Source organism: Prunus dulcis, chromosome 1, assembly GCF_902201215.1.
Source record: "Prunus dulcis chromosome 1, ALMONDv2, whole genome shotgun sequence".
NCBI lineage: Eukaryota > Viridiplantae > Streptophyta > Magnoliopsida > Rosales > Rosaceae > Prunus > Prunus dulcis.
Genome location: NC_047650.1, coordinates 34674642 through 34700195, shown reverse-complemented (window position 1 = coordinate 34700195; position 25554 = coordinate 34674642). Strand labels below are relative to the sequence as shown.

General features: G+C 37.7%; 4 protein-coding genes across 4 annotated transcripts; 1 reads left to right on the top strand and 3 right to left on the bottom strand.

The window, feature by feature from the left end:
- Positions 1-4377: 4377 nt before the first annotated feature.
- Positions 4378-11814, top strand: LOC117614181 (protein EMBRYONIC FLOWER 1). Its single transcript, XM_034342902.1, has 7 exons — positions 4378-4654; positions 5624-5843; positions 6754-7187; positions 7271-7381; positions 7540-8969; positions 9423-11133; positions 11291-11814. The coding sequence occupies exons 2-6, from the start codon at positions 5668-5670 to the stop codon at positions 11121-11123; spliced, it is 3852 nt and encodes a 1283-aa protein (XP_034198793.1). The 5' UTR covers positions 4378-4654; positions 5624-5667; the 3' UTR covers positions 11124-11133; positions 11291-11814.
- Positions 11815-13629: 1815 nt separating this feature from the next.
- LOC117614009 (L-gulonolactone oxidase 3) lies at positions 13630-16199 on the bottom strand. Its single transcript, XM_034342674.1, has 3 exons — positions 15405-16199; positions 14944-15199; positions 13630-14555 (listed from the first exon to the last, which is right to left on the bottom strand). The coding sequence occupies exons 1-3, from the start codon at positions 16083-16085 to the stop codon at positions 13708-13710; spliced, it is 1785 nt and encodes a 594-aa protein (XP_034198565.1). The 5' UTR covers positions 16086-16199; the 3' UTR covers positions 13630-13707.
- A 440-nt stretch (positions 16200-16639) lies between these two features.
- Positions 16640-18050, bottom strand: LOC117624556 (DNA translocase FtsK 1). Its single transcript, XM_034355875.1, has one exon. The coding sequence runs from the start codon at positions 17916-17918 to the stop codon at positions 16905-16907; it is 1014 nt and encodes a 337-aa protein (XP_034211766.1). The 5' UTR covers positions 17919-18050; the 3' UTR covers positions 16640-16904.
- A 368-nt stretch (positions 18051-18418) lies between these two features.
- LOC117624549 (ER membrane protein complex subunit 1) lies at positions 18419-24692 on the bottom strand. The gene is made up of 12 exons (XM_034355861.1): positions 24446-24692; positions 23964-24091; positions 23812-23874; positions 23412-23533; positions 22903-23018; positions 21975-22782; positions 20919-21650; positions 20115-20336; positions 19944-20039; positions 19659-19853; positions 19402-19515; positions 18419-18907 (listed from the first exon to the last, which is right to left on the bottom strand). Exons 1-12 carry the CDS (start codon positions 24553-24555, stop codon positions 18647-18649), a joined length of 2967 nt encoding a protein of 988 aa, XP_034211752.1. The 5' UTR covers positions 24556-24692; the 3' UTR covers positions 18419-18646.
- Positions 24693-25554: the final 862 nt, after the last annotated feature.

The window sequence follows — 25554 nt, the reverse complement described above, 5'->3', positions numbered from 1 at the left end:
TAATGTACCTGTGGCTGTGGTGTGTGGGGTTAAAGTGAAGGACAATGTATATTAGGGGAAAGCAGGTCAGACACTCGTTATGCAACATTATTGTTCAAATTATTTATCTGGGTTTGTGCTACTTTTCCGGGTTATGCAACATTATACCATGCAGGTCTCGACCTACATGCTATATATATATATATATATATATATATATATATATATAGATTTTCTTCTATATAGACTTTTAGACTCTATTATCGTGTGGACGTCATTTATTTATTTTTATTACTTCCTGCTTTGCTCTTTATTTACAATGGTGTTTACACCGTAATAACGTCCAAACATCCACATAGAAGAAGAACAGTCTATGTATACCAGTCTCACTCACCTAATGTCCTAAAAACGAGGTCCTGTAAGGTCTTCTTTATATAACAGCCTTTAGATTATTCTAACAACACTCATAATCAATAATCTTATCCATCCTTGATCATACTTTTTGTCTTACTCAAACACCCCTTTATTTTATTTATTATTATTTTTTTTTTAAAAAAAAAAGGGGAGAAGGGATACACGCTTCTTCATCTTCCAGCTTTACTGCATCTTATTTCTTCTATGCACGACCTTTTCTCGATTATGTATCCTTATCTCGTTTTCTTCTTCGCATCCACGGCTCAATCTTCTTCGTCCATTGGTGCGTTTAATTTAGGACTTTTCTATGTTGTACGTAATTTGCGAATTAGTCTTTTCTAACTCAAACAACCTCATCATCTTTTGCGAATTGTAATTATAATTGACATTCTGGTACAATAAGTTGCTTATTTTCTGCAATTACTGAAAAGACAGTCAAAATAAGAAGTGACCTAATTGGCACCAAAAGATGCTCACATGCTTGAAAGCATGATGCAGACACTGTTGTTATAAGCTAATTGCAATTCTGATAGTAGAATTGACTATATACATATATACCCTCTTAATTGAACGTTGTCATTTCTCTCTCTCCCTCTCTCTTTCAGAAAAAGGTGCTAAAAAATTTGATACAGTCAGGCTGGCTCTATGTTGTTGCTCATCAAACACTTTCCAAAATATATCTTTGACCTGTCCATTTGACCCTTATTATTTTTCTTTTTGGAAAGATAAAATATTATTTCTTTTAAAACATATAAAGAAAACAGAAGGCCAACCATAGCAAAGGAGAAGAAAACTGTTCAACCCACACTGAGGGAAATCAGACCCAACCCAACAGAACAGCGCGATGATCTGACCACTGATCACTATTAACAATCATCACCGATCCATACAAATCTCAACGAGACACAAGAAATCTCCCATTAACGGACAGACAAATCTCCAAAACCCTGAATTTTGGAGAAAATCAATTAGGATAATATTATTATTAGTGGTGGGTCAAGGATCAAGAAGAAAATTATCTGCTGCAAACAAAGTAACAGTTAAAAATTTTGGGTTAGAATTGAATTGACCCATATTTCCTAATTGATTTCCAATATCTAGAAAACACATACAAGCTGCAATTGGCCAACAACTTGACCTGTGGACTCTATACAAAAAAAAGAAAGTTGCAGTCCTTTTTAATGAATCATCTTTTTCTCATGGGCAGCCATAAATTACTTTAACCAGTCCAGACATACATTTGGTCTCTACGTAATTGGGTTGCAGATCAAACCCTCTCCGAATATGGATCAATTAGAAATTTGATGAAAGCAGGCAGACAGGGTCCTTGGTTCGTGGAAGCACTTTCTTAAGTTTAATTTATTTATCTTTAATGGGTCTTCTTAGATTTATACATATAATATATATATATATATATATATATATATATATATGTGTGTATGCATCATCATGACAAGGAAACTTGGAGAGGGCCCGATCTCCATAATAAGGGGTGGGGTGGTATATGTCTGTCAGCCTTCAGATTTACACAATTTCTCAAAATTTGTGCCAATGAGTTTAAATTTTGAGATTGTGTAGCGTATATATTTGAATTATATTCATCTCATGTATTCATGCTCACCCCCAAAAATACTCTCGTATAGCTAGTTTTCTTTTCATAATTATAATTTAATTATAATAAACTTGGTTATATATGTTGCTTTTCTTTTCTTCATACCAAATCAGTAATGTTAATTTTTTTAGGTCGACAATTCAATTGATGCACGCCTTGCAGCTAGTTAGGTGTGTGACCGCTGGATTGGCAGTGATTGAAATGGCACATCATGACCAATTATTGAAGTGTAAATATACAATATAAATTGGTATATATATAGAGAGCGCGGTTAAAATTAAACCAACTAAATTCATAATATGTTGATTGGCCGGTCGATTTATATCTAAATATATTGTCTAGAATATTTTTTTATTTGAGTGCAAACAATTAAGGAGAGGGATTTATACAAATATTTATTGGGGGTGTAAGAGTTTCGAACCTCTCCATACCCCAGTGCCCCACTGACATATATATTGTTTGATTTAAACCTCTCTTTAACTATCATGTGCTAGCATAATCGACTAATTATAGCTTTTACGTTTTGGTATTTACCTTTAGTAAAACCAAGTACCAGAGACTTCAACTTTAAAATTTTTTTTAAAAAAAGTTGTATGAATTTTCTTTATTTGTTTTTTTATGTCCAAATTGTCAACCTTCTTTCATCGGGGGGACCTTTTGATAACCTTGTTTAATTAATTAATTACAGAGTTACGTGGACGTTTAGTATTTTATGTGCCATGCATAATATAAGATATATATATATATATATTACGTACATTTGGCATATTGCTTTTGTTAGGTGTGAACGAACATGCTACAAATATGTAAGCAAAGCATTGGAATTTTGGCTCAATTTTCTTCCTCCATTTTGTATAACGAATCATAGCGCTTTTCACTTTAATCTGCATGAAACCAAGGCCAACCCAACATACGCCCAGTTTGGGCTGTCGCTGCCATTGAAGTTTTTCTTTAAAATACATTTAAAATAAGAGATATTTAGTGATATACCCATTCTTAGTACTAATATTATAAATAAACCCTACACTATTGAATTTCTATAAACAAACTCAAAAAAATGATCCCCTATAAAGAGAAGCACTTCATTATATATAGTACATGAACCATAAAATATTATCTATTATTTTAGACTTTGTAATATCATCACAAACCTTTCTCTTTGTATACCAAAATTTACATTACTTCTCTCATATAGCATAAGAAGCAAAAATGAGTTTGATACCATATGTTGTGTGTGTGTGTGTGTTTTTGTTTGTTTGAATTATATATGGTTATTATAAAATTTTGAACGCAATTGTCATTTTCGTTTAAGTTCATGCAACAAAAGTAAAATCTTGGGTCCGCCCACAATATGAAACTTGTACTATGAACAGCTAGCGAAGTCCCATGATGGTAAAATGCTAGGTTTGACTACTATATGAAATATGTACAATTCGTAGCTAAACGAAGCCCCATAAAGTAAATTATAGATTTTCTCACTACATGAAACATGTACATCATGCATAGTCTAGAAAGGTAAAATTTGCATCCACCCGTTAATTAAAACATGTATACCATGGACAACTATTGAAGACCTACAAAGGTAGATTCGCCCATTGTATGAAACTTGTATACCAATGATGCTTGTAAAGGTAAAAGTGCGTCTCTCGACTGTATGAAACATGTACCATGTGTATTAAGTGAAAAATATTGCTTGGGGGTCAAAACTATTAAATTACACAAAATTAAAATGATACTAATTATATTAATTTGTTTAGACAAGACATTTAATTAGCGTGATCTCGAATAATACCACATGATACACATTTAGAGTATCTCATTTATGTCGCATTCTATAGCACCAAAAAAATTTAAACCTAACACATTTTTCCTCCATCTCACATTTCCCAGTTTACTTTTCCCCCCTCTTTTTTTCTTGAAATGAAATGTGCTATATAGCTAGGGTTAGATACCTTGATTACCCACAAGAAAAACCTAGGGTTTCATATTCAACCCACTCGCACTCACCAGACACCATCTTGAACCACACGCACCAATCAAAACCTACTAATGTGCAAAGGCATCTTTGGCCCTACTTGACACGACAGGTATAAATAAACTATCTTCCCCCCCTGCCAAACAGAGCGTGCAAACAACGCGTAGGGAACAGTCGCCTCTTTTTTTTTAACCTACGCTAGGGTTTCCTTTTGCCCTCTGTAATGGATTATGATAAGAGCCGCACATCGTCGCCACGTGGCGGAAATCTGTTGGGCCAGCAGCATTTCCAGCAGTAATTTATTGCGCGTATGTGTGCGTTTGGACATGGCATGTCATATGTATGCGATGTTTTTTTAGTACATCAAAAAACCTCCTCTCTCTACATTCGACGACAAAAGAAAGATTAAAACTCTCTCTCCTCATTTTCTCTCACACACACTCTCTCTCTCTACAATTCGAAACCTCTTTTTCTCTCTCTAGGGTTTTATGATTTTTCGCACTCAAATTCTACTCTTGTAGCTTCGAATCTCGACTGGCAGCTCGGCCTCCGATCCTCGCGCTCCGGCGCTCTCTCTCCCGGTATAGTTTTCTGGACCAGCCGTGGGGAATCGGAGCTAAGCTGTACCCGAGCTCGTACGGCGTCGTTTTTGGGTGATTGTGGATTGCGTTGAGGTCGGTTTTTCTGCTCTATTTACTCTCCGTTTAATTGGGTTTGTGATGGGGATGATTGGGTTGGTGTTAATTGGCATAAAGTTTGAAGCTTTCAGCTGAGTTTCAGCTGCTTATTAATTTATTTAAAAATATTTGAGCTGGGTTTACTGTGTATAGTACGTTAAGGTTGGGGCTTTACTTTGTATTTCAGTATCTGGGTTTTGTTTAAAACATTTCTGTACCGTTTTGGGTCATATTTATGTCGTTTTACAGTGCTGTGTATTGAGTTGATTGTTTAGTGACTGAATTTATATGTTATGAAAATATGAACCCTAAAAGTTTTTCCTTTTCTGGGTTCGTGTGCATGCTCTTATTTTCGGATTCGGAGTCTCCGAGGGCGAGTTTGAAATGGGTTTGTGGGATTGTTGCATATCTTGGAATATGATCACTACTTTTTCTTCTTGTCAGATCCTATATATGGAAACAAAACCCTAACATGTGCTTTTGTCTTATTGTTCCTATTTTGTGATTTTGTTGGTATCTTTGCTGGGTGAGTTCAGCTGTGTGAATACTTTTATTGTTTGTAATACATCCAATTAGCCGCTGCAGACTTCTTTGTGCTGTTTGAAAAGCTAGGGTTTTTAATTTTATGATCCTTTGGGTTCTTATACACTTTGTGCATTTAGTGGAGGTTGTTATTTTATGTGCAATGTTACTGTATGATGCGGTGTTTTACCTTGTCATGTATTTGTACGATAATTTTTGCAGTGGATAATTTGTTGCGCATGAGATATCTTGGTGGTTGAGAATAAACCCTAATTAATACTATTGTTTGGGACTTGGATCAGGATTTCCTCGCATGGTATAGAGGGCTTAGGCGCTTTCTTTATATTTTCCTCGGTTTTTCCTTCTCGCATGGTGCATTGTTTGCATTATTATTGAGCATATGATAATGATATTACTCAATTAATTGTTCATTTGTGAATATAGGAAATACTATAAAAGAACACTGTGAGCTGGTTAGATGCTATAACATGGAGAGAGGTCTTCTAATGGCTGATAATCATAAGAGGAGTGACCCTATTATTGCCTCCAAGTCCAAGTCGGTGGGATCTTTTGTTAAAATTGACTCAATATCTATAGATCTTGCTGATGCAAATGTCAAGAGTAGTAGTAGTCATGCGGCAAAGTGTGAGCACTTCTCCATACGGTAAGCCTTTCCTTTTGAGAAATCATCATTACATCTGAATGTGTATATGTGCTGTTACTCACTTGTTCATAATAAATTACTAGGGATTTCTAGCTAATGATATTAACTAATTTATATTTTTTCATATTCAATATCTCAAGCTCTATTCGAATATTAACTAATTTGGCTTACTTTTCCCCCTTTTGAAAAATACTGTATTAAGCTATTTTGCTGCAGTATTACAGATAGAGAAGTCTATTCTCTTTACTTTTTAGTTCACTGAAAAACAACACTGAGTTGGGATTGAACTCTTTGGTCCAATAATGGTTTTCATGAGGACCCAATTACGATATACTAGCTAGTATATATCTTGCTAATTTTACAAGATTGTATCTGAAGGGACACAAGTACTTAAACAATGGGGAAGACATGTACGCTAATTTGAGGGACACCCTTGTAGGGCCCATTCCGTATTGTATTTCTCTAATCCAAATCGTTTATTTTGTAGATACTCATTCAAAGATCATCTATGCCAAAATTCACTTGAATCCGATATCATTTGACCACTCAATTGAATTATTGAAATTTTAGTACTTTCTTGAAGCATCATGTTCATTGATTTTGTAGGACACAATTGGATATCGAAACAGTTTCCGATTTGTCTAATTTTTTGCAAGGATGATCTATGAATGTAGACTTAAAAAATAGATGGTTTTGATCGTTGAAAAAATATTTTTAGGGGACCCTAAAGTGTGTCCCTCAAATAAAATTATTTGAGGGATACCTCAATAGAAGGGGACTATATATTTTATATATATATGTTGAGTATTAAATTTTCAAGATATGCAGTAAATATATTGATTACTTCAACAGCACCCATGCATGGAGCTTTTGTTTGATTGAAACTTCTCTTTTATGTTTCTAATTGCAGTGGTTATGTATCTGAAATTCGCAAAAAGAACTGGAAGGTATGTTGGCCATTTGATTCAGATGGTGATTTGAACAAGTTTGATCAGCTGGAGGATACATCCGTGCTTCCTCCTTTGAAGACTCCAAATTTCAGATTCTGGTCTTGCCAGAATTGCGTGCAGGAAACTGGTTCTAAGATCATTCCAGAAGATCATGGTACAGGCATTTATTGTTGCGATATTGGATCTGATTCCAATAAGACTTGTGCTCAGGTGTGCAGTAGTGCTTCAGTACTTTTGTCAGATTGTCAGCAAGGTCCACAGTCAAAAGTTGTTGAGGGAAAAAGAGTTGAAGCTCCTACTTCTACTGTTGGGTGTGGCAACGAGCAACATCCTTCATCATGTTCTACTGATAAGAAAGAAGGGAAGGATGAAGTTCCACCCACTACCATCATAGGTAAATTAAGTTCAAGTCGCTTAAACTAAACAGAAAGTTGGCTATATTATAGTATTTTGATTTGCTTTTTGTGTTTCATCCAGCGAATGAGAATGCCTTAGAAGATTCTGTGAGTCACGAAATGCCTAGACTAAATTCTGTTGAGACAGAAGTTAACCCAAAAAGGACACAGGAGAGACATAAAGATGACACAGGTTCTTTCCTTATTTTTTTGTTATTAAAAAAACTATTCGGGTGAAATTTTTTCCTGTGATTTCCACATGTAATTTAATTTGAAAAGAACAATAAAGCTACATGACAAATTACCTTATATGATTTTTCACAATGATAATGCCTATGATTTCCAAAACAGAAGCTCTAAGATTGGAGGGCAATGGATCTGTCGAAGCCTGTAAACCAGGATGTGAAAGTCATGAAGATACCAATGTTGAGCTTGATATCACAAACAAAAATTTCTGGAACAAGAATCACATCCAGACTAGTGAAGCTAAGTATCAAACTTCTGCAGAAGACAATCACAAGGAGTCAATGAATGCTTTTGGGACATTTAAGATAGCTGGGATGGTTGACAAGGCAGATAATGCTACCAAGCTTCAGACCGACACTTGTCATCCTCTAGTATTAGATGAATGTGATTATGCATCATCTGAGAACTTTGATAAGTCAAGTGGTTTGAGTCGTAAGAAAAATCGGAAGGTACGTCTGCTGAGTGAGTTGGTGAATAAAGGGGATGCAAAGACTGATTGCATCAGGATAGAAGATTCTCCATCCAACACAATTAGTAATATATCTGGAGCAGGAATTGTTTCCCAAAGCCAGGTGTCTGTCCAAGAAAATGCTAGAGTGGGTTTCAGTGATAATAAGAGAAGGAAGTTTCCAGAGGAGGAGGAACAGGGATGCCTAGAGATGAGCCATCCTAAAAGTTTGAATAAAAAACTCAAGACTTTCAGGCGAGATGAGGAAACCACCAATGCCATTGCAGAATCTGTATTAGAACAAGATGCAGTTGCCAGAACATCTTTGCAGGCTGATGAGAAGAGCAACTGGAATAGACACGAAAATGAAAGAATCCCTGCTGTTGGTAAGAAGAAAATTAAGAAATGCAATGATTTCGGCACATGTTCGTCCTTAGTCCCACCTGAAGATAATGTGCCAATAGAAGCTGTGGACAAAGTTGGAAATTCAAGCAAGGGTAATGCTACTAAAAGTGTTTCTTTTACTCTAACGTATGATGCATCCACAGGTAGGGGGATCGATCAAATTCCTTTTCCTGCTTCGGAAGCAGAGGGAAAATCTGGTATCTGTAAGAGGAAAGGCAAGATGCCTAAAGTTGATAATGGGCAGGCTTCTCTATTTCCTTGGAATGGCATGTTCAGGAAAAGTCCAAAGACAAGGGAAGATGTAGAAATCATGCAAACTGGGCATCCATTTCATCTGGCAGAAGATGCATCCGCTGAAAAAGGGCTGGATCTTTCTCTTAACAGCTATTTGGCTGCAGAAAGATGTGGCAAGAAATCTATTCCCCAATCTGAAGATGGATTTCCTTCCTTGTCCACTTGGAAAGATGGCAGCTGCAAATTAGATGTGTTTATGAGGAAAAATGTGGAAGCTAACTATGCTGCAAATCTGAAACCTTCTAAATCTATTTCAAATGCATTTTCTGGGAAAGGAGGACATGGTGAACTTAGTAGTAAATTTTACACTTACACCATGCCTATCCTGAATGAGGAGAAAAACTATACCTCCCAGATTGAACAAGGGAGTTGTTCTTTGCAGCAAATGGTAAGAGCTTTTCTCTTCTTACGGTTGTTGGGATGAATGTTTTCATTATGATAGCTGCATAATATATGTCCAGAGCAATGTATGCTTCTTCTGTTTCTAAGGTTTACCATATGTAACTATGCCATTATAAAATTGTTCACTTATCTGTATCAAATAATTACTGACACAACTATTACCGTACAAGAAACTAGTTCATAGAAATTTTTTATTTAAACACTGTTGATTGGTGATGTTATGTCTTAAATAATATTTTCTTCCTATGCGAGCCTGTAGCTGCCTAATTGAAGCATGTTTAGAATTGTATCTGATGATATGCCAACGGTAGCCCATAGAATCATATTGCACGTTTCTCATCTTTGTGGTAAATTTTTGAACATTAATATGCACAACTATCTTCTCTATCTAGTTTTCTTTTGCAATTTGTTTCTATGATGATTCATTTTCCCTTCTCAGGATATTACCCGTTCAAGAAACAAGGAGAAAATTGTTGGGGTTCAGAAAAGTTCAGCTGTGCCTGTTAATAGGAAACATAGCAACCATAAATCTGACAAGATGTCTCAGCAGGCAGCTGTGGATGACATACCGATGGAAATCGTTGAACTCATGGCGAAAAATCAGTATGAAAGATGTCTTCATGATGCTGAACATAATAAGAATATTTTTGAAAACACCAATAAAGCAAGGAAAGCTCAGGTGATGGATCATAGTTATGGGATTGGGGACTTAAGAATATCAGAAGAAACCAGTCAGAAACGAAAGCCTCAGGCAAGAAATGCAAAAAATGGCATAACCACAAGGAAAAATGCAGGACCTGCCAAACAGAAGTCAGTTGATTATTCTACTTATATGAATGGAAAAGATTTTGGTGTGAGCCGGCTTGATCAAATGCATTGCCCTACAGGGTTTAGTGCACTCAGCCAGGCGCAAAAGAAGTCAACTCGAGACCAATTTCCTGCAGCTGGTTACAGCAGCTGTAGTTGTGCTCAAAATTGCAAATGGAATGGGGATATGATGGGCCCTGGGTTCTCACATTCTAGCTTGCGGACGTTAGCAACATCTAACACATGCCAGTCTATTCCACACCCAAAGGAAGAAGCAGCTCGTCTTTGGTCATCTGGAATGCCAGTTCACTTGCCCTTAACGTACAGCCATCCTCAAAAGTGTCCAGCTCAGCCTTCTAATGTCGATATGCTTTTACGTCCTCCTGGCTCACTGCATAAGGGAAACGTAAATGGGGATTATGACCTGAATTTGTTTAATCTAAAATCTACCAACCGGGAAAAGCATACTGAAGAAGTTGGTTCTGGGAGCTTCAGCAGATCAAATGCAGAGTATTCATTCTCTTGCAAACGGCATGGGTCTGAGCCTCATCAAAATGCAATGGGGTCATTTGATCTATATTCTAATGAAACTATACCAGCAATGCATTTGCTCAGCCTCATGGATGCAGGTATGCAGTCAGGTGCGCACTTCAACATGGGTGGAAACCCGAAATTTCTCAAGAGACCCTTTCCTAATGATCTTTACTCTAAGGAGTATTCTGCACCGGACATTGGTGGTTATAAGGCTACTGATACTGTGAAGCTTCCATCATCAAATTGTTGTGGCACAAATCACCATTCTGAGAAATCCCTTGATCTATTTCCTATGAATCCTGGCGGGGCATCTACTTCTTCATTTCAACATTCTAAAGGTTTCAGAAGGGCTACAGAATTTATGGGTCAAGGTTCCTTGAGTTGTCAAAAGAAAGAAAAGATACAAAACTCGAATGCACCTGCACAGAATAGAGGTCCTGGATCCCGAAAAGCTGCATGTACAGGTGGTGGTTTGGGCAAAAACTGTGGAACTATCCCTGTTATGCAGAAAGGATTTCTAACGGTGTCTGATCCTATGATGTTTCCCCAGAACTGCCACACCATTGAATATCCAATGCTAAAAAAATTGGAAGCTAACAATGGTAATGGGGCCATGAACCCTCCAAAGAGCAGTTCCATGTCTTTAATGTGCTCAATTAATAGAAACCCTGCAGATTTTAGCCTGCCAGAAGCTGGAAACGAGTACATGATCAGGGGTGAAGACCTGAGAGTTAGGAAGCGGATTAATCAAATTGGCGACCGGAACAAGCGACGGAGGAACAGGAAGCAGACACCTTGAGTTTGATGAGGTTCGTGATATCTGTACTGATAGTACTTTAATTATAACCTCTTAATATCTGAACTGTTTTCAACAAACCAACCTCTTGACTTAGCTGCTGCTTTTAAGTTGTTGCATATATTATTTACAAATTCATCCAGTGGGGTTAATTTATTCAATTTTGACAGGCGAAGATCTCCCCAGCCGGTGCAAAAAATAAGGTTCTTGGAGGATCTGAGAGCTAGTCATATTTTGGTGCAAGCTAAGCTGATATTAGTAAGAGACTCCAAAGCTCTGACTCCTCCGAAATATAATCTTGCTGGGTGAAGGTCAAGGCCTGTATATACCTATGTCTTGACCTGCTGCAGGTGTACTTGGCTTGTTTTCTTTTTCTTTTTCAATATTTTGAAATATATTGTTGTTTGTTCATGTCATAAGAACAAGGTTATATTACAACCTCAAGATGGCCTTTTAGTTTTCAAAGGCTTAGCCTACAGTTAGCATGGTATTTTGGATCGATGTGTGTGTAGTTTGAGCATTGAGAAATCCAGAGGGGTAACTGATGAACTTTTTTCATTGATATAAACTTCAAAACTTGTAATTTAATATAGTGCCAAAACACATGTGAAAGAAGACATTTGGTTCCACTGTTATGTGAGTGAATTGAGATTGAGATTTGGCCTCATCTATATCAAGCAGACACAGATGAGCATATCCTAGTTTCTAATTGCAATAGTTCAATATTTTAGCATCATCTTCTGTAAAGATTTTTTTTTACAATTTCTCAGGTGGGATGTAGGGTTTCTTTTTTTAAGTTTATACTGGTAATTTTGCATAGTTTGCCGACACACAAAACAGAGACCTCAATCGTTATCACCCATGGCCAAGCAAGAATGTAGCAACATCTGTTATCAAAGCCAAAAGGCAAAAGAAAATCATACAAGTCGATCATTCATACAGGACAATCCTATTTTGAGATGAGAAATGCTAATGGAACTTGCTCAGAAGAGAGTTTGTACTTGGACTTGCTGCCATCTCATGTTTATTATATAGAGTGGGTCGAGTTTAACATTAATTCTTAAACCGAAATCATGAGATAGTAGCAAGTCCACATATATATTCTCTTTTGAGCAATTCCGTGAGCATCGTGCATACAAATTGGTCCTCTAGGAGGAGTATATTGCAAGGTGGAGTGATTATAAAATGTATGATGCAATAGAGCATTGGAAAAAGTCGTTGAACCCAATTATGAATTAATTAATCCGAATATATTATACAACACATGGTGTTATTAGACTTATTATTGAATTATTAGAGATCGAGTTGCTTGAACGTAGGGTAACGAGTAAAACCCTAGCTACTTCCAGAACATATACAACTTTAGATCTTGCCGGGTCTATATATATGTGAGTGAAGATCAATGTGGTAGGGACGATAATACTATTAGGGTTCGAACACAAGACCTTGCTTGAGGGAACAATTGTCCTAAACCTCTACAGTAGTGAGTACTTTACAAATTTATATTTTATTTAGATAGTCACATTTAATCTTCTTTTCATTTGTTGTTGAGCACAAACAAACCAAATGGCCCCCCCTCTCAAAAGAGTACTGCGAACAAGCTTTTACCCCAATTAGATATACAGACAACATAATTCTAAAAAGGGTTGTTTAAGTATCTTCAAAACATGTTTATTGCCAAAATTAGAAACCATATTTATATACATTGATACATCCAAAGTTTTTCACCCAAAAAAAATAATATTTTTAATTGGTCATATTCTGATCCAAAGACAATGCTGCTGACTGAGCTCCTATCTGGTTTATCAAAAGCAGATTTTAACCTCCTTGGTAATCTTCCATGCAGAACTTGAAGGCACAACTGCTCTTTTAATCAGTCTTAATCATATGCCAGCTAAGATAATAAGACTTATTAGTAATAATTAAGTTACTAATTAAACAACCAAAGTTTGATTAAAATGGTCATGTTCTAGATCACATAGTGAGATTAAAAATCATGAGAAAAATGAGGGGCCAAAGCAAAGGCAGACATGTACATCGAGGAACGCCATGACGTGCAGACATCGGGATGTTGACTGATCAATGGCGTCCACAGTTCCCTTTTGGATGCTCTTGCTGTTGTCGTATATCCATGTCTTTGTTGGTTAAATCCCATTTTAATTCATTGAATTAGAAAAAAAATTTATTATTTTTAATACAAACGATAACGATAGTCTTAAATTACAAGAGTGAGGGGGTTTCTCATACACTTTTCAAGATACCATAGAAGTTTAAATTTAAGACTACTAATCTACAAGTCAAGACTTTTTTTCACTGAATTAGACTCCATTGACGATTATTTAAAATTACTTGCGTATACCAATCCATTTGTAGATAGATAATATGAATTCGTCATTTACTAAATTGATTTGGAAAATTCCAAATTAAAAGTATCCAACAATTAGAGTTGGACAAAATACCAAATCATATAGAACAATCTAAAGAATAACCATAATTGATTCTCAAAATAAACAAAATCAAAACCACTGAAACTTTTAATTATTCAAAATGACCAATGATGTTTTACTACAATAATTAATTAATCAAATCATAAATCATTCTTATCACTACCTGATCCCACAGAGAACGGTGATGGTGGTGATGATGAGTACCTACAAACTCTAGCCTCCTTATAAACAAGGCCAGGTTTACAGAAATACCCTTTTCCAGGGCTGCAATGCCTGTCCTCCGAGCAAATGCATTGGCCCTCCAAAGCACACCCATCACTCTTCACTCCCTCTTTCCCAAATACAACCTCATCAGACCACTCACTTGAGAACAAATTCTGAGGGTCCAATTGTCTTTTCACAGCTTCAAATTTATTAAAATTAGGATATTTTTTCTGCACATCCACAAAGGCTAAGTTCCTGTTCTTAGCCCAATGTGGCTTAGCCCCATACTTGAAGAAAGCCAATTGCTCCACTTCTTCCCACACATCTTGATTGAATCTTGGAGTCAAAGCGTCATCAGCACGAAAGTAATTAAAATCAACGACCACGGAGTCTTCAGGCTGACCAAGATATGCCCCAGATGCCCTAATGAAACGTATCAAAAACCCATTGTATATATCAACCCCACAAAAGTTGTCTGGTTTTAGGTCTCTTAGTTTCTTCACGTCTCTGATGAAGTCTCCAAATTTTGATGCTGGAAATATTGCTGTTGTTTCATAGAAGAAGAGGCCATTGATTCTTGGGTCCCATGCACATGAGTTGTCTGCGGCTGTTGAGTATAGGCATGAGCCTGAGGTTTGCATTTTGCCCTGGGGACCAATTACTGGGTACCCAGTAAAGATTAGGCCATTCTTCAAGCCATTAGCCACTAATTTCTTCACCCCCAAAAATGAAGCTGCCATTGTGCATTTTCCACCCAAGCTGCGTCCATTATCCATGGTTTTCTCTGCACATTTCATATTTACAGGCTTAAATTAATCTTTTATTTTCTCGTACTATTATAGTGACGTTTTCAATACACAAAACTACTTGTACCATCTCAATTAAATACCAAATGTAAATTGAAATTACAGAAGTGGGTATCATCTCAACTAGAAAAATAGTGCACTAGATGATTAGTTGAGATGGTACTAATAGCAGCACTCGGTAACATTTAATTTAACACACATTTCTAACCATATGTTTTTGGAATTGGGACCCATCTCGCATAAGAGACGCAATTAATATTTTTTCTTTTACCAAGTAACAGAACGATTAATTTGTCCTAACATACCATAATCTGTGTGCCCTAAAGAACAGAAATTAATATTAAATAAACGAATGTGGCAATATACCTGTTGCTCTAATACTCTTGGAGATGAGAATAGAATTGGATTGAAAGCCTAGGAAATCATATGTTCCATCGCCTGAGGCATTTAAGGGAACTCTGTTATCATATCTGTAAGCAGCTGTATGCTTTGATGGGTACCAAGTTATATCTGCGAACTCATATTTCTTAGCATGGTCCATGTATATGTTCTCAATTTGAGCATCATCTGTGAAGTTGTAAGCTATGCTCCTTTTGAATCTTGGCTCTAGCGACAACTTCACCTATTGACCAATTCCAAAGTAATCTATTTCAATAACTTGAGGATATATACATAGCATAACGAATTAAATTTGCGACAAGATAAATATTAACGTTATCAAACAAATGTGTATGTTATTATACTACAAATCTAGATGACACGTTAAGATAACATTTTTTTTTATATATAGCATTCAATTAAAGCAATTGAAGACAGGGTGTACCAACCTTGGAAATGACACCTAATAATCCCAATGATACTTTGGCAGCATTAAAGATTTGATCTTTTGGTTCTAACTTGACAATCTTGGCAAACCCTTCTGATTGTTTTGCTGGAACAATGAGGCTGAGCCCAACAATATGATCATGCACAGCTCCTCCTTTTCCCCACCATGAGCTCCCATGTGCCCCTGTGCTTACAAGCCCTCCTACACTCACACCCTCCCAATATGGCGCAGCCACCAAGCTCAATCCGGCTTCTTCCACCGCTTCGATCAATTGGCGCAGCCCTATGCCGGCATCAACCGTGACAGCCAAATTCTTCGCGTCGATTTCAGTAGATGAATTGTATTTGGCTGTGCTTATTAGCATTGAATTCCCGGAGCTTGTGGCAGGGCAGGCCAGCTTGGGGATGGTGTGAGAAAATTGGCTCACAACTTTGACTTTGAGCTTGTTCTGATTTGCATAAGCCACAGCTAGCCGGAGCTCCTCTTCGGTTGTTGGGTATGTGACATTCTGAACATGGCAATCTTTTCTGTCACCCCATACCCCATAGGAGTTGTAGAGGTTGCAGCCATTTTTGTAGCATCGAACCGGGGGTTCAGGCGGCATGGCTTGGATGGAGATCAACATGGTTGCAGCCCAGATGACATGATGAAGAGCACAAAAGAGCCACCAAAAGCTGTGCATAATATGAAGTCTAAAATCTGGTCCAGGTTATTTTTCTGCAAGTGTAAAGAAGGCTTTTTGAGGTTTTTGAAGGAAGGGGTTTTCTTATAAGAGGAAGGGCAACGCTTTGAAGGGAAATGATGGAATTAATTACTTGAATTGTACGCTACGATTTGGAAATATAATTCAATTTATACCAACTTGGGGTGGCCCTTTTTTGGTAGGGTTGGCAAGGGGGCTTGTTCGGCGGGTCAACGGGGACCTATAACTATTTTGTTAAATTTTTTTTTTCCCTAATATAATAATGATTTAGTATGTAAAGTGCAAAGCATAAAACGCAACATTTAAGAAATATCTAAGAGCAAATGACGCACTATTGTATTGGTTTTAGAGGAATTGCTACATTCAAGATTGATTTTTGGAGAAATTGCTACTTTCATTGAAAAGTTATGAATTCGAGTCTTAGTATTTGTGTAATTGAAAAGTTATGAATTCGAGTCTTAGTATTTGTGTAATGTAGGTAAATTTAGCATATTATCATTCTTTCAATACGAACGATCCAAAAAAATAAAATCTAAGAAATATCTTGTATATTTATTAGTGATCCAGAGGATGTGGTTAAGAATAGGCCCAAAGGCAACAAACGTATATATGTTGTGTTGCCTTTTGTGTCGACTGAATTGTGATATTTGAACTAGGGTTAAGGGTCTTGATCTTGAAGATGTTTACAAATATTTCCATACGCTTAAAAATAAAAAACCAACGAGAAATAACTCAACATATAGGATTTGGCTAAATTATGAATAAAACGAGAAATAACCACATTTTGTTGATCCTCTACTATTTTGGGTCTAAACTCTCCCTCTCTTGAAGGGGGTCTTGAAGCGCCTTCAATAGCTGGGCTCCTTTCCTCCTCCCCCTGCCACTACAATCCCCTTTCAACGCCAGCTCCACCGCACGCGCCACCTCCTCAGCTGGTGCCGCCGCCACAGCCTCCGCAGCCTCTTCTTCCCCGTACCCACCGCTATAAATCACCGCCAACACGCCGATAGCATACTCCTTCCCCCGCGCCGATGTCCGCCCCATCATCATCACCATAATCGGCACCGCCAGTGCGTGGGACCTCACCGCAGCGGCCCCCTCTGCCACAGTACACATGAGCTCCAGCGCCGCGAGTGCCCGCTCTGCCGACGCAGCCTCCAGCTCCAGCGCCGTCTCTACCACGGCGGCCGCCGCACCCCCCTCCACCGCCACGTGGCGGTTGCCCTCCGCCAGGCAGAGGGCTAACAGAATTTTCGTTGCCGCTTTAGCCCCCGCTTTGTTTTTCAAATTTCGCACCAACCCGCGCATCAGTTCGGGTGGGCAAACCGGGTCAGGTGGTGGGTAGGGGACGAGGGAGCGTTCTAAGAGTTGGAGAGCCGCCAGCTGCTCCGGGTGTGACCCGACGCTGAGCTGGAGCTCCGCTGCGTGGAAGAGTTCTTGGAGGTTGGTGGAAGAGATGGGTGGTGGTGGTGATGGTTTTGATTTGGGTTCGGGTTTCGGGTCAGGTTCGGGTTGTGGGTATGGGAGGATGGGCGAATCAGGGAGAGCGAATTTCCACTGGGTGAAGCTTTGGGAAGTTGAGGAGGAAGAGGACTCGGATTCAGGCTTGGAGGGATGGTGGGTTGGCGGGTCGGGTTGTGTTGGAGCGGGAGGTGATGAATCTAATGACAGTGAAGGTGGTAATGGGTCGGTGGATGAGAAGGGGAGAGGTGGAGGGTGAGGGGTTGTGGGGCTGAGGACGGTCCGGGTGCAATGGCGGAAGAACCCGCAAGAGAAGAGCTGGGTTTTGATCTTGGGATGCTGGGCTTTCATGGGTTCTGACTGTTTTGGTGATTGGAGAGAGAGAGAGAGAGAGAGAGAAGTGGTGAATGCTTTGGTTGATTCAGAGAGAGGAGGAAGATGATGAAAGTTGTAAGGATGCGGCCATGTGAGTTGTGGGGAGTGTACTACAGAAGTTCCAATATGTGTCAGTTTCCACTTTCACTGAAAAAGATTTTAAAAATAAATTTTTTTAAAATGTCGCGGCATTTCGTCTAGCCATTTGACGGAAAGAAATACTCACAATAATTCAAAAATAAAAAGACGTGCCATTTACTGTTCATTTACATGAAATTATAAAAAATAAAAAACTTTTTTACTTGCTGTTACGCAGAGCAATCACCGGCATGGTACAACAGATACAGAACAGAGAGTCAGTAATTTAAAAACTTCTAGGACCAGTGCAGCTCAATCACGGACCGGCTAAGCCAGTACACAGAGCAGGAAAAAAAAATCTCTACGGCCAAATATCAAATCTGCAGACAATTTGGATCTAAAAGGCGCGAAAGAGTACACTATTTTCTTGCACTTCAAATGTACAACATGAAGACTAAATTTGGATTGTCAATACAACTAAACAATATAGAAATTTTACAACAAAAAAATGCCTCTAAAGGAAGGCATGCTAAAAAAATTACAAGTTAGGAGTGGAAACCTCCTAATTTAAGTTAAACTAAGGGCAAAAAACAAAAATGTCAGGATGCGAAAGACTAGCGGAGGTGTTACCTCCACTTCTCTCGTAGTTCTTTCTTCTCTGACAAAATCCAGGTTACAAAGATAGCTGCTATGAGTGCAACAATGGTGATGAGAAGCAATGCATAGCTGAAATCATCTGTTAGCGAATCGTAGGTCCTCGAAGGTGCGAGTTGAGTGAAAAACAGATCCACTCCATATGCAAAGGCAAGGGTTGTTGACTCCAGCTTGGCCGGTACTGTCACTATGCCTCGAAGTCCTTCCACTTTGAGGGCATGCGTCACATAGGACTGCATGTGCAAAATTTGTATAATTATAAGATGTTATGACCAAATCTTCATAATAAAAAAAGAGCTGTACTGCTGTCTCATTCATATAGCCTAACTATTTAAAATCTTTAAACACGTCAACTATTTTTTGATTTCACCCCAAATAACCACAGAACCAAGAATGTGATATCCAAACACCACATAAAGTTATACACTAAGCCAAGTGACTCACATTGCTTCTTTGAAAACCGAACTTGCAAAATTTAGAGTAACAGTAATTATAGTGATTATAATAATAAGAGAAATATGAAACTAGACAACCATACCTTATATTCAGTCTACTTAAACCTCACACACTTAAGTGCAATGACTATGTTATTAGCGAGCAGATTTTTGTGACCATACAGTAAGATTGAAGGTACTGCTGACAATTAAGAGGATCTGAGGGAATATTAAGAAGTGCTTTCTCAAAAAAAAAAAAAAACTCTCAAAATGAAGATGGTAGAGTGGCATACTTGAGGAATTATTGGCAATGAATCTGTTAGAGGAATAATGCCTTCCTCTTTCTCAGCTGTTGTGGGGTTGACTGATCTACGGGGATCCAGAAAACGCTTGTCAAGTGCCAAAACCTACAAAGTGTTTACTCTCATTAAGGACATATATAAAAACAAATCCAATTAATTACATGTGAACTGTTGCCCCTAAAAAAGAGGAATAGAATCTCAAAGAACAAAACAAAATAATAACTCAGGACTCTCGGAGGTTATCCTACCTGATCACCAATTGTACCAATAAGAACCTGCTTTGAAGTTATACCCTTTGCTGTTAACGTCACAGCTAGAGCTTTTACAGAATACGTGAAGAAGTAAGACTGCGATTTCGTCACAACCTCAGGTCGAGAATATGAAGAAATAGGCGAAGTAAGATTATGGTTTCCCAGAACAAGCTTCCAAACATCCTTATTGTCCTGTTAATTGTATTTTGATTCAGCTTGCATTATTTTGGGAACCAACAGACACAATAATACACAAAATATTTAAGTTGTGATTTAGCATACCGCTCGGGACTGATCGTATATCTCAATGACTGACATCTCATATCTGTGTGCTCTAAGATTAAAGTAGTGGTAAACAACCCAATTCTCACTAAAAACCTGCAAGATGTATAAAGTTGTTAAGATAACGTCTCTCATTCACACAACCGTAAACAAAGCAGAAGGAAAACTTACAGCATGCACAGGCCCCTGTGAGCCATGGTGGGTCATACGATGCAATATACGACCAGTTACAGTATCAATAAGATATACAGTCAACCAGGACTCCTCTGGGGTTGCTGTTCCAATTGGACCACTACCTTTTGGTGCAACAGTTGCCACAAAGAGTAGATTTTTAGATATATACTTAAACATCACATCTTCATCTGCAATAGCCTTTGCTTGAGTATGAACAACCTAGAGAAACACAAACCTCTGTCACAAAAATATATAGAGCAAAGCATTTTCAAAGACTAAAGGACTAGCATTCTTCTTTTTTGAAAAGTAAATCCATTTGATTAGAAAGAGGCAAGGGGGCACAGCCGAAGCACACAAGGATAAAACGCAAAAAATAATAATAATAATTCAAGTGGGGAGAAAAAAAACAGTGCCCAAAGAAATAACAAGCTCAGTACTCCACTCCCTCAAATGACCTACTATTCCTTTCTGACCAAATACACCAAAAAACACGCAAAGGAGTAGTACCCCAAAAACCACCCCAATCCTCTTTCCAACACCGGTCATGCCAAGAGGCCTGGAACTGGAAGGCCAAACTTTATTTAAAAAGATCTATGAAATGATAGAAGCTACATGGCAAAGTTTAGAGGGAATGATCAAACTAACCAAAAAAAAAAAACAGAGACCCAATAATATCATAAAACAAACAAAGTGAAGAAATTAAAAGCTACAATAGATTCAAGAAAAGGAAAAATTGCAAACTTTTCAAGGACAATATGTTCGCCAAACCATATATTAAGTGGCAGCAAGAGAAAACCATACCTCACTCAATTTTCTTATCACAGTTGCAATGATCCTTTCTGAGTCAGATGGGAATACAATTGACCATATGTCCTTGGACTCAAAGCAGTAGTTATCTATGACTTCCTGGATGCAATTGCTTTTCAAGACATGTCCTTTGATAATGCCATTGTCAGCCTCAACTGAGTACCAGTATATGTTTGTAAGCTCACGTTGAAAAATATCAATAGCCTCAGATGTTCTTGGGTATAGATGCCCGTGCTGGTTTACATCTATTAGTAGATGAAGACGCTGTTCTGTTGAATCAGTAAATGGAAGTGGTATAACTTGCGCAACAGAATGTATGGCAGCCATGGAATTAATTTCCTTGCCAGTGTATGCATCAACAATAGAAAGAACACCTGGTGCGTCAGAATTTTTCCCACATCGACCTACTACAAGGACAGATGGATTTTCATCCAGCGCATGATGATGGGGTACCTGCCAATGATAAATATTCAACCCAGTCGGATACTCACACGTTTCAGATCTACGCAGAGTAGGTAGTAAGAGAGACCAGACAACTTGTCCATATCCAGTGTGCAAGGCAAAAAGTTTTCCTGCTCTCGTAAGCACTATGAGCAGCTTCCGGAAACCATTATGGTCACGGGTCATTTTGCTCTTTTCAAAACTTTTCAACCTCATCTCTTGTATAGCTGCAACATCTTCAGCACTTGCAAGCATTAAGGTTCCCTTAAGCTTCAGTACGTGTCCCTTCAAAATAACACAAAATCAAATGAGAAATGAAAAAACCTGTGAGAGGGGTATATATATATATATATATATATATATATATATATATATTCCGTATTTAAAACCCTGGTCCAAAATGACTACAGAAGTATGCAAAACATCAAAGAAGCATATGTGCGCGCGCGCGCACACACACACACACAGTGCATACCAGACCGCACTGCTATGAAATTCTATAGAGTAGGATGACAATGCCATTACATTATGGTGAAACTTGGAGAAAATTGACACCTTTTAACCTTGATTTTAAGTTTCCACTCTATTAAAACACATCATAGTTCATACCTTAAGCCACTCAAAGAGGTTCTGCTCCACTTTTGCTACAGATACACCTTCCTTTTCCACAGGTAGTTCTGATGTTACCACATCAACAATTGAGGCAAGCCCATCCTCCCTACTCCAGACAATAGCACCTTGTTGTAACAATAAAAGTGAATGATCCTCCATCACAATTAGGGCCCTAAACCCGTGAGACCTGTCTGTCCGGATATAATTGTTAATGAAAATCTTATGGGCAGTCCCCCTCTGATTGTCCATATCAATACTCTCTTTCAGCAAATCACCACTCAGGTCATGGCTAGGCTTCACTGTGAGATGGATCTTACCGTCTCCATGTTGAATTAATGCAAAAGCTTGTTGGCCCTCTGAAAGTGAGATTGCATCACTAATAGCCGCCACATTGTTTATTTTATCCAGTACCTCTAATTTTCCTTCACCAGTCACTCTTATGAATACCACCGCTTCATCAATTTTAACAGAAAACACTCCAGGAAGTTTTGAAGGTAATAGCACTGGTGTTCCCAAAGAATCCCCAAAGATATCAGATATGTGTGTCTGTTGATAGTTAATTTCTCCATCCTGAAAGCTTATAATTACCAACTTTGATCTTGTGGAATCCAATGTCACAAGAATTTCACTTGAAACTACTAGCGCTTCACTGGAAAAGCCACCCGAAAACGTTGCACTGTTGTGTTTCAGCAACTCTCCATTCCTAGCATTGATCTTATATGCATCAAACTGGGAAGATCCAAAAAATCCTAGTACATAAATTATATCACTGCCAAGAGGCTGAATAATCTGTTGAACCTCTACACTGAAAACATGGAAACAAAACAAATATTAATGAAACAGAATTGTTTAAAAATAAAAAAATGAAACATAATATTATTATTACAAATAATTATTTTAAGCATAAAATTCTAAATCTGCATACCTTTCTGGTGCAATTTCCTTTTTCCAAAGAACCTCACCGTCAATGCTAGAAATAGCATGCAGAGACCCTTTACCAAAAGCAAGGATCAAATTGTCCTTGTCGACTTTCAAGTTTGTCTGCACAAGATAACAATAATGAACCACATGTTCAAAAAAATATATACATAAACTGAATTGTGTATAGCCCCTTTTTTTTTTTTTTTGAAAAGAAACGAAATCGTGTATAGCCATACACCCGTGCAACCTGCACCTGAGCGTTTTACAGAGGAAAAGCTGCAAATTAAGCTCGTGAAAAGGAACAAGGAAGAATGATTCATTATATAAGACGATCTTGAAACACAAATTATTAATTTGGAAGAAAGTTTTGATGCTTATGATAGTGACTGGGGGATCAGAAGCCATGACTACTAAATGTAATGACAATGGATGAGAGAGAGCGAGTAAATATAAGACTTATATCAAGATGCTAAATTAGAAGATAACAGTGAGTATAAAATGTGGTTTACTAACCGGGACAGTTAATAGTGACTTTGAGGCCCCTGAGCCCTCCAAAAAAGACTCCCACACCATCTGACCGTCAGGAAGGTTCCATGCTCTTAAAATACCTCCCCCTGATGAGAGGGTTATGACATCTGAAAATACAAAATGGAACGTTCAACTGTATGATCAACAATATAAGTTCACTGCTCAAGCCTTTAATAGGTACTTCATAAAAGAGAAAAATAATGCAGAAAAATTCAATCCTCAATATTTTTCTATTAGCAAATCCCAATCTGTTATAGTGTGAAAACTGTTTCTGATCAAAGAATGAATCTTTTAACCACAGTGCTCAAACTATGCAATCGTATATTTTAGAGGCAAATGGAAAACATTATATAAGACAAACGATGAGTGCAAGCATAACAATTACATTTTCCCAAGGCTATGTCAATTCCGTCTATGACATCATTGCTCCCAAGAACATGTCTCCAGACTGCACAAAACAAAAGCACAGATTAACACTGAATTGAGGCTTGAGCTGAGGGTACAGAATAAATTGACATTCTCAACAGTGGAACCTACATATCTCCCCGTGGCGGAGATCAAGTGATGCTATAACATTCTCTTCAGTGGACACTACAACACGCCTTCGCCCGCTTTTCTGAGTATGGAACACTGCTCCCTTCACTTTCCCTATGTACTGCTGGTGCCTGCATTGAAAGAGAAACTTAGAAAATTCAATTTAAAGCTTTTCAGAACATAATCAATGAACTGACTAGAATTGAAGCTCTGTTTGGGTATCGAGATATTGTTCGAAAGCTAAAAACTTTCTATTAACAGCTCGGAGACGATGCAATTGGGTATAACACAGATCGAATTACAAAACTATCCAACAAGAGAGAGGATTGAATTCGTTTCGATTCAGAACTATCAAGTGAAAACAATAGAAAAACAGGTCATGAGCGAAGTGATTTCAATCGAATTTCAAGTTTTCTTCTTTTTTCTATGATTTCTGGGCGATGAAAACAGAGGCGAAACAAAAGGAGTATGAGATTGAATCTTACCAATCCATGAGACCAACTTGATCTTCGTAAAGCGAAAGACTGAGATTTGAAGACGATAAGAATATCAGAAGAAGCAGAAAAACCCTACTCGCCATGCTCGTCGTGCCCATGGTGACTCTCTCTCCCTCCCTCTCTCTCTCTCTCTGTGTGGCAGTGACAACGAATGAAGTGATGGATCTGAGACTACGATGAAAATTTTTGTAGGAAGTAAGAAGAACTTCGAAGTGGGCAAGGAGAAAGAGAGAGTCATACAAGTGCGAAGAGCCGGCTCTACGGAGAAAAGGAAAATCCGAAATGACGGAAACACCCTTATGTATGGACCGGTCGTAGCGGGCTGAAAGTTTTGACCATTGGGTCGAGTTGGACTTAACATATGAGCGAGGCCCGGCCCAAATAGTTTCCAAAAATGCAAATAGTTTATTTTAAAAGTAGATGTGCATATGCATAAGGTCACTCGGGCAAAATGAGTATATCCGCCCTCATACATCTGAATTCGATTTCACTTACCATACATAAATCTTTTTAATAAGGAATTTTGCTTTGCTTCTCTCTTTATTTGTAAATTACATACGGACTTTTATATATATATATATATATTTTTTTTTTCTCTTGCACCGATATATACAAATATTCATTTATAAAGAAAACTTTTCTGCGCATGTATGAAATTATGATTTTATTTTATTTGGTTAAGGAGGAAGGAATTGCTCCTTCAAGGCAAACAATCAAGTATTTTTCTTATTTAATTAATTAATTTATAATTCTTTTACAATTTATATTTTAGTTCTTCTTAATTTAACATTTTAATTATGCCCTATATATTTTGCTTAATAAAAAGGAAAAGTAATCCATTATTAGAATTTAGATTAGATGGCATCCTCATGAATTTTAGAGAGATCCTCAGTTGACTGTTTTTATTTCTTGTGGCCGGTGGTCAGCTGAGACAATGAGTTGTTATAGTAATAAGAGATTAATATATTAACTTTTATGAAGAAAAAAAAAAGAAAAAAAAAAGAATGATCAAGTACTATATTTGTACAAAATTAATGGTATAAATGAGTTTTTCCTCCATTAATTATACGTACTAAATATATATATATATATATATT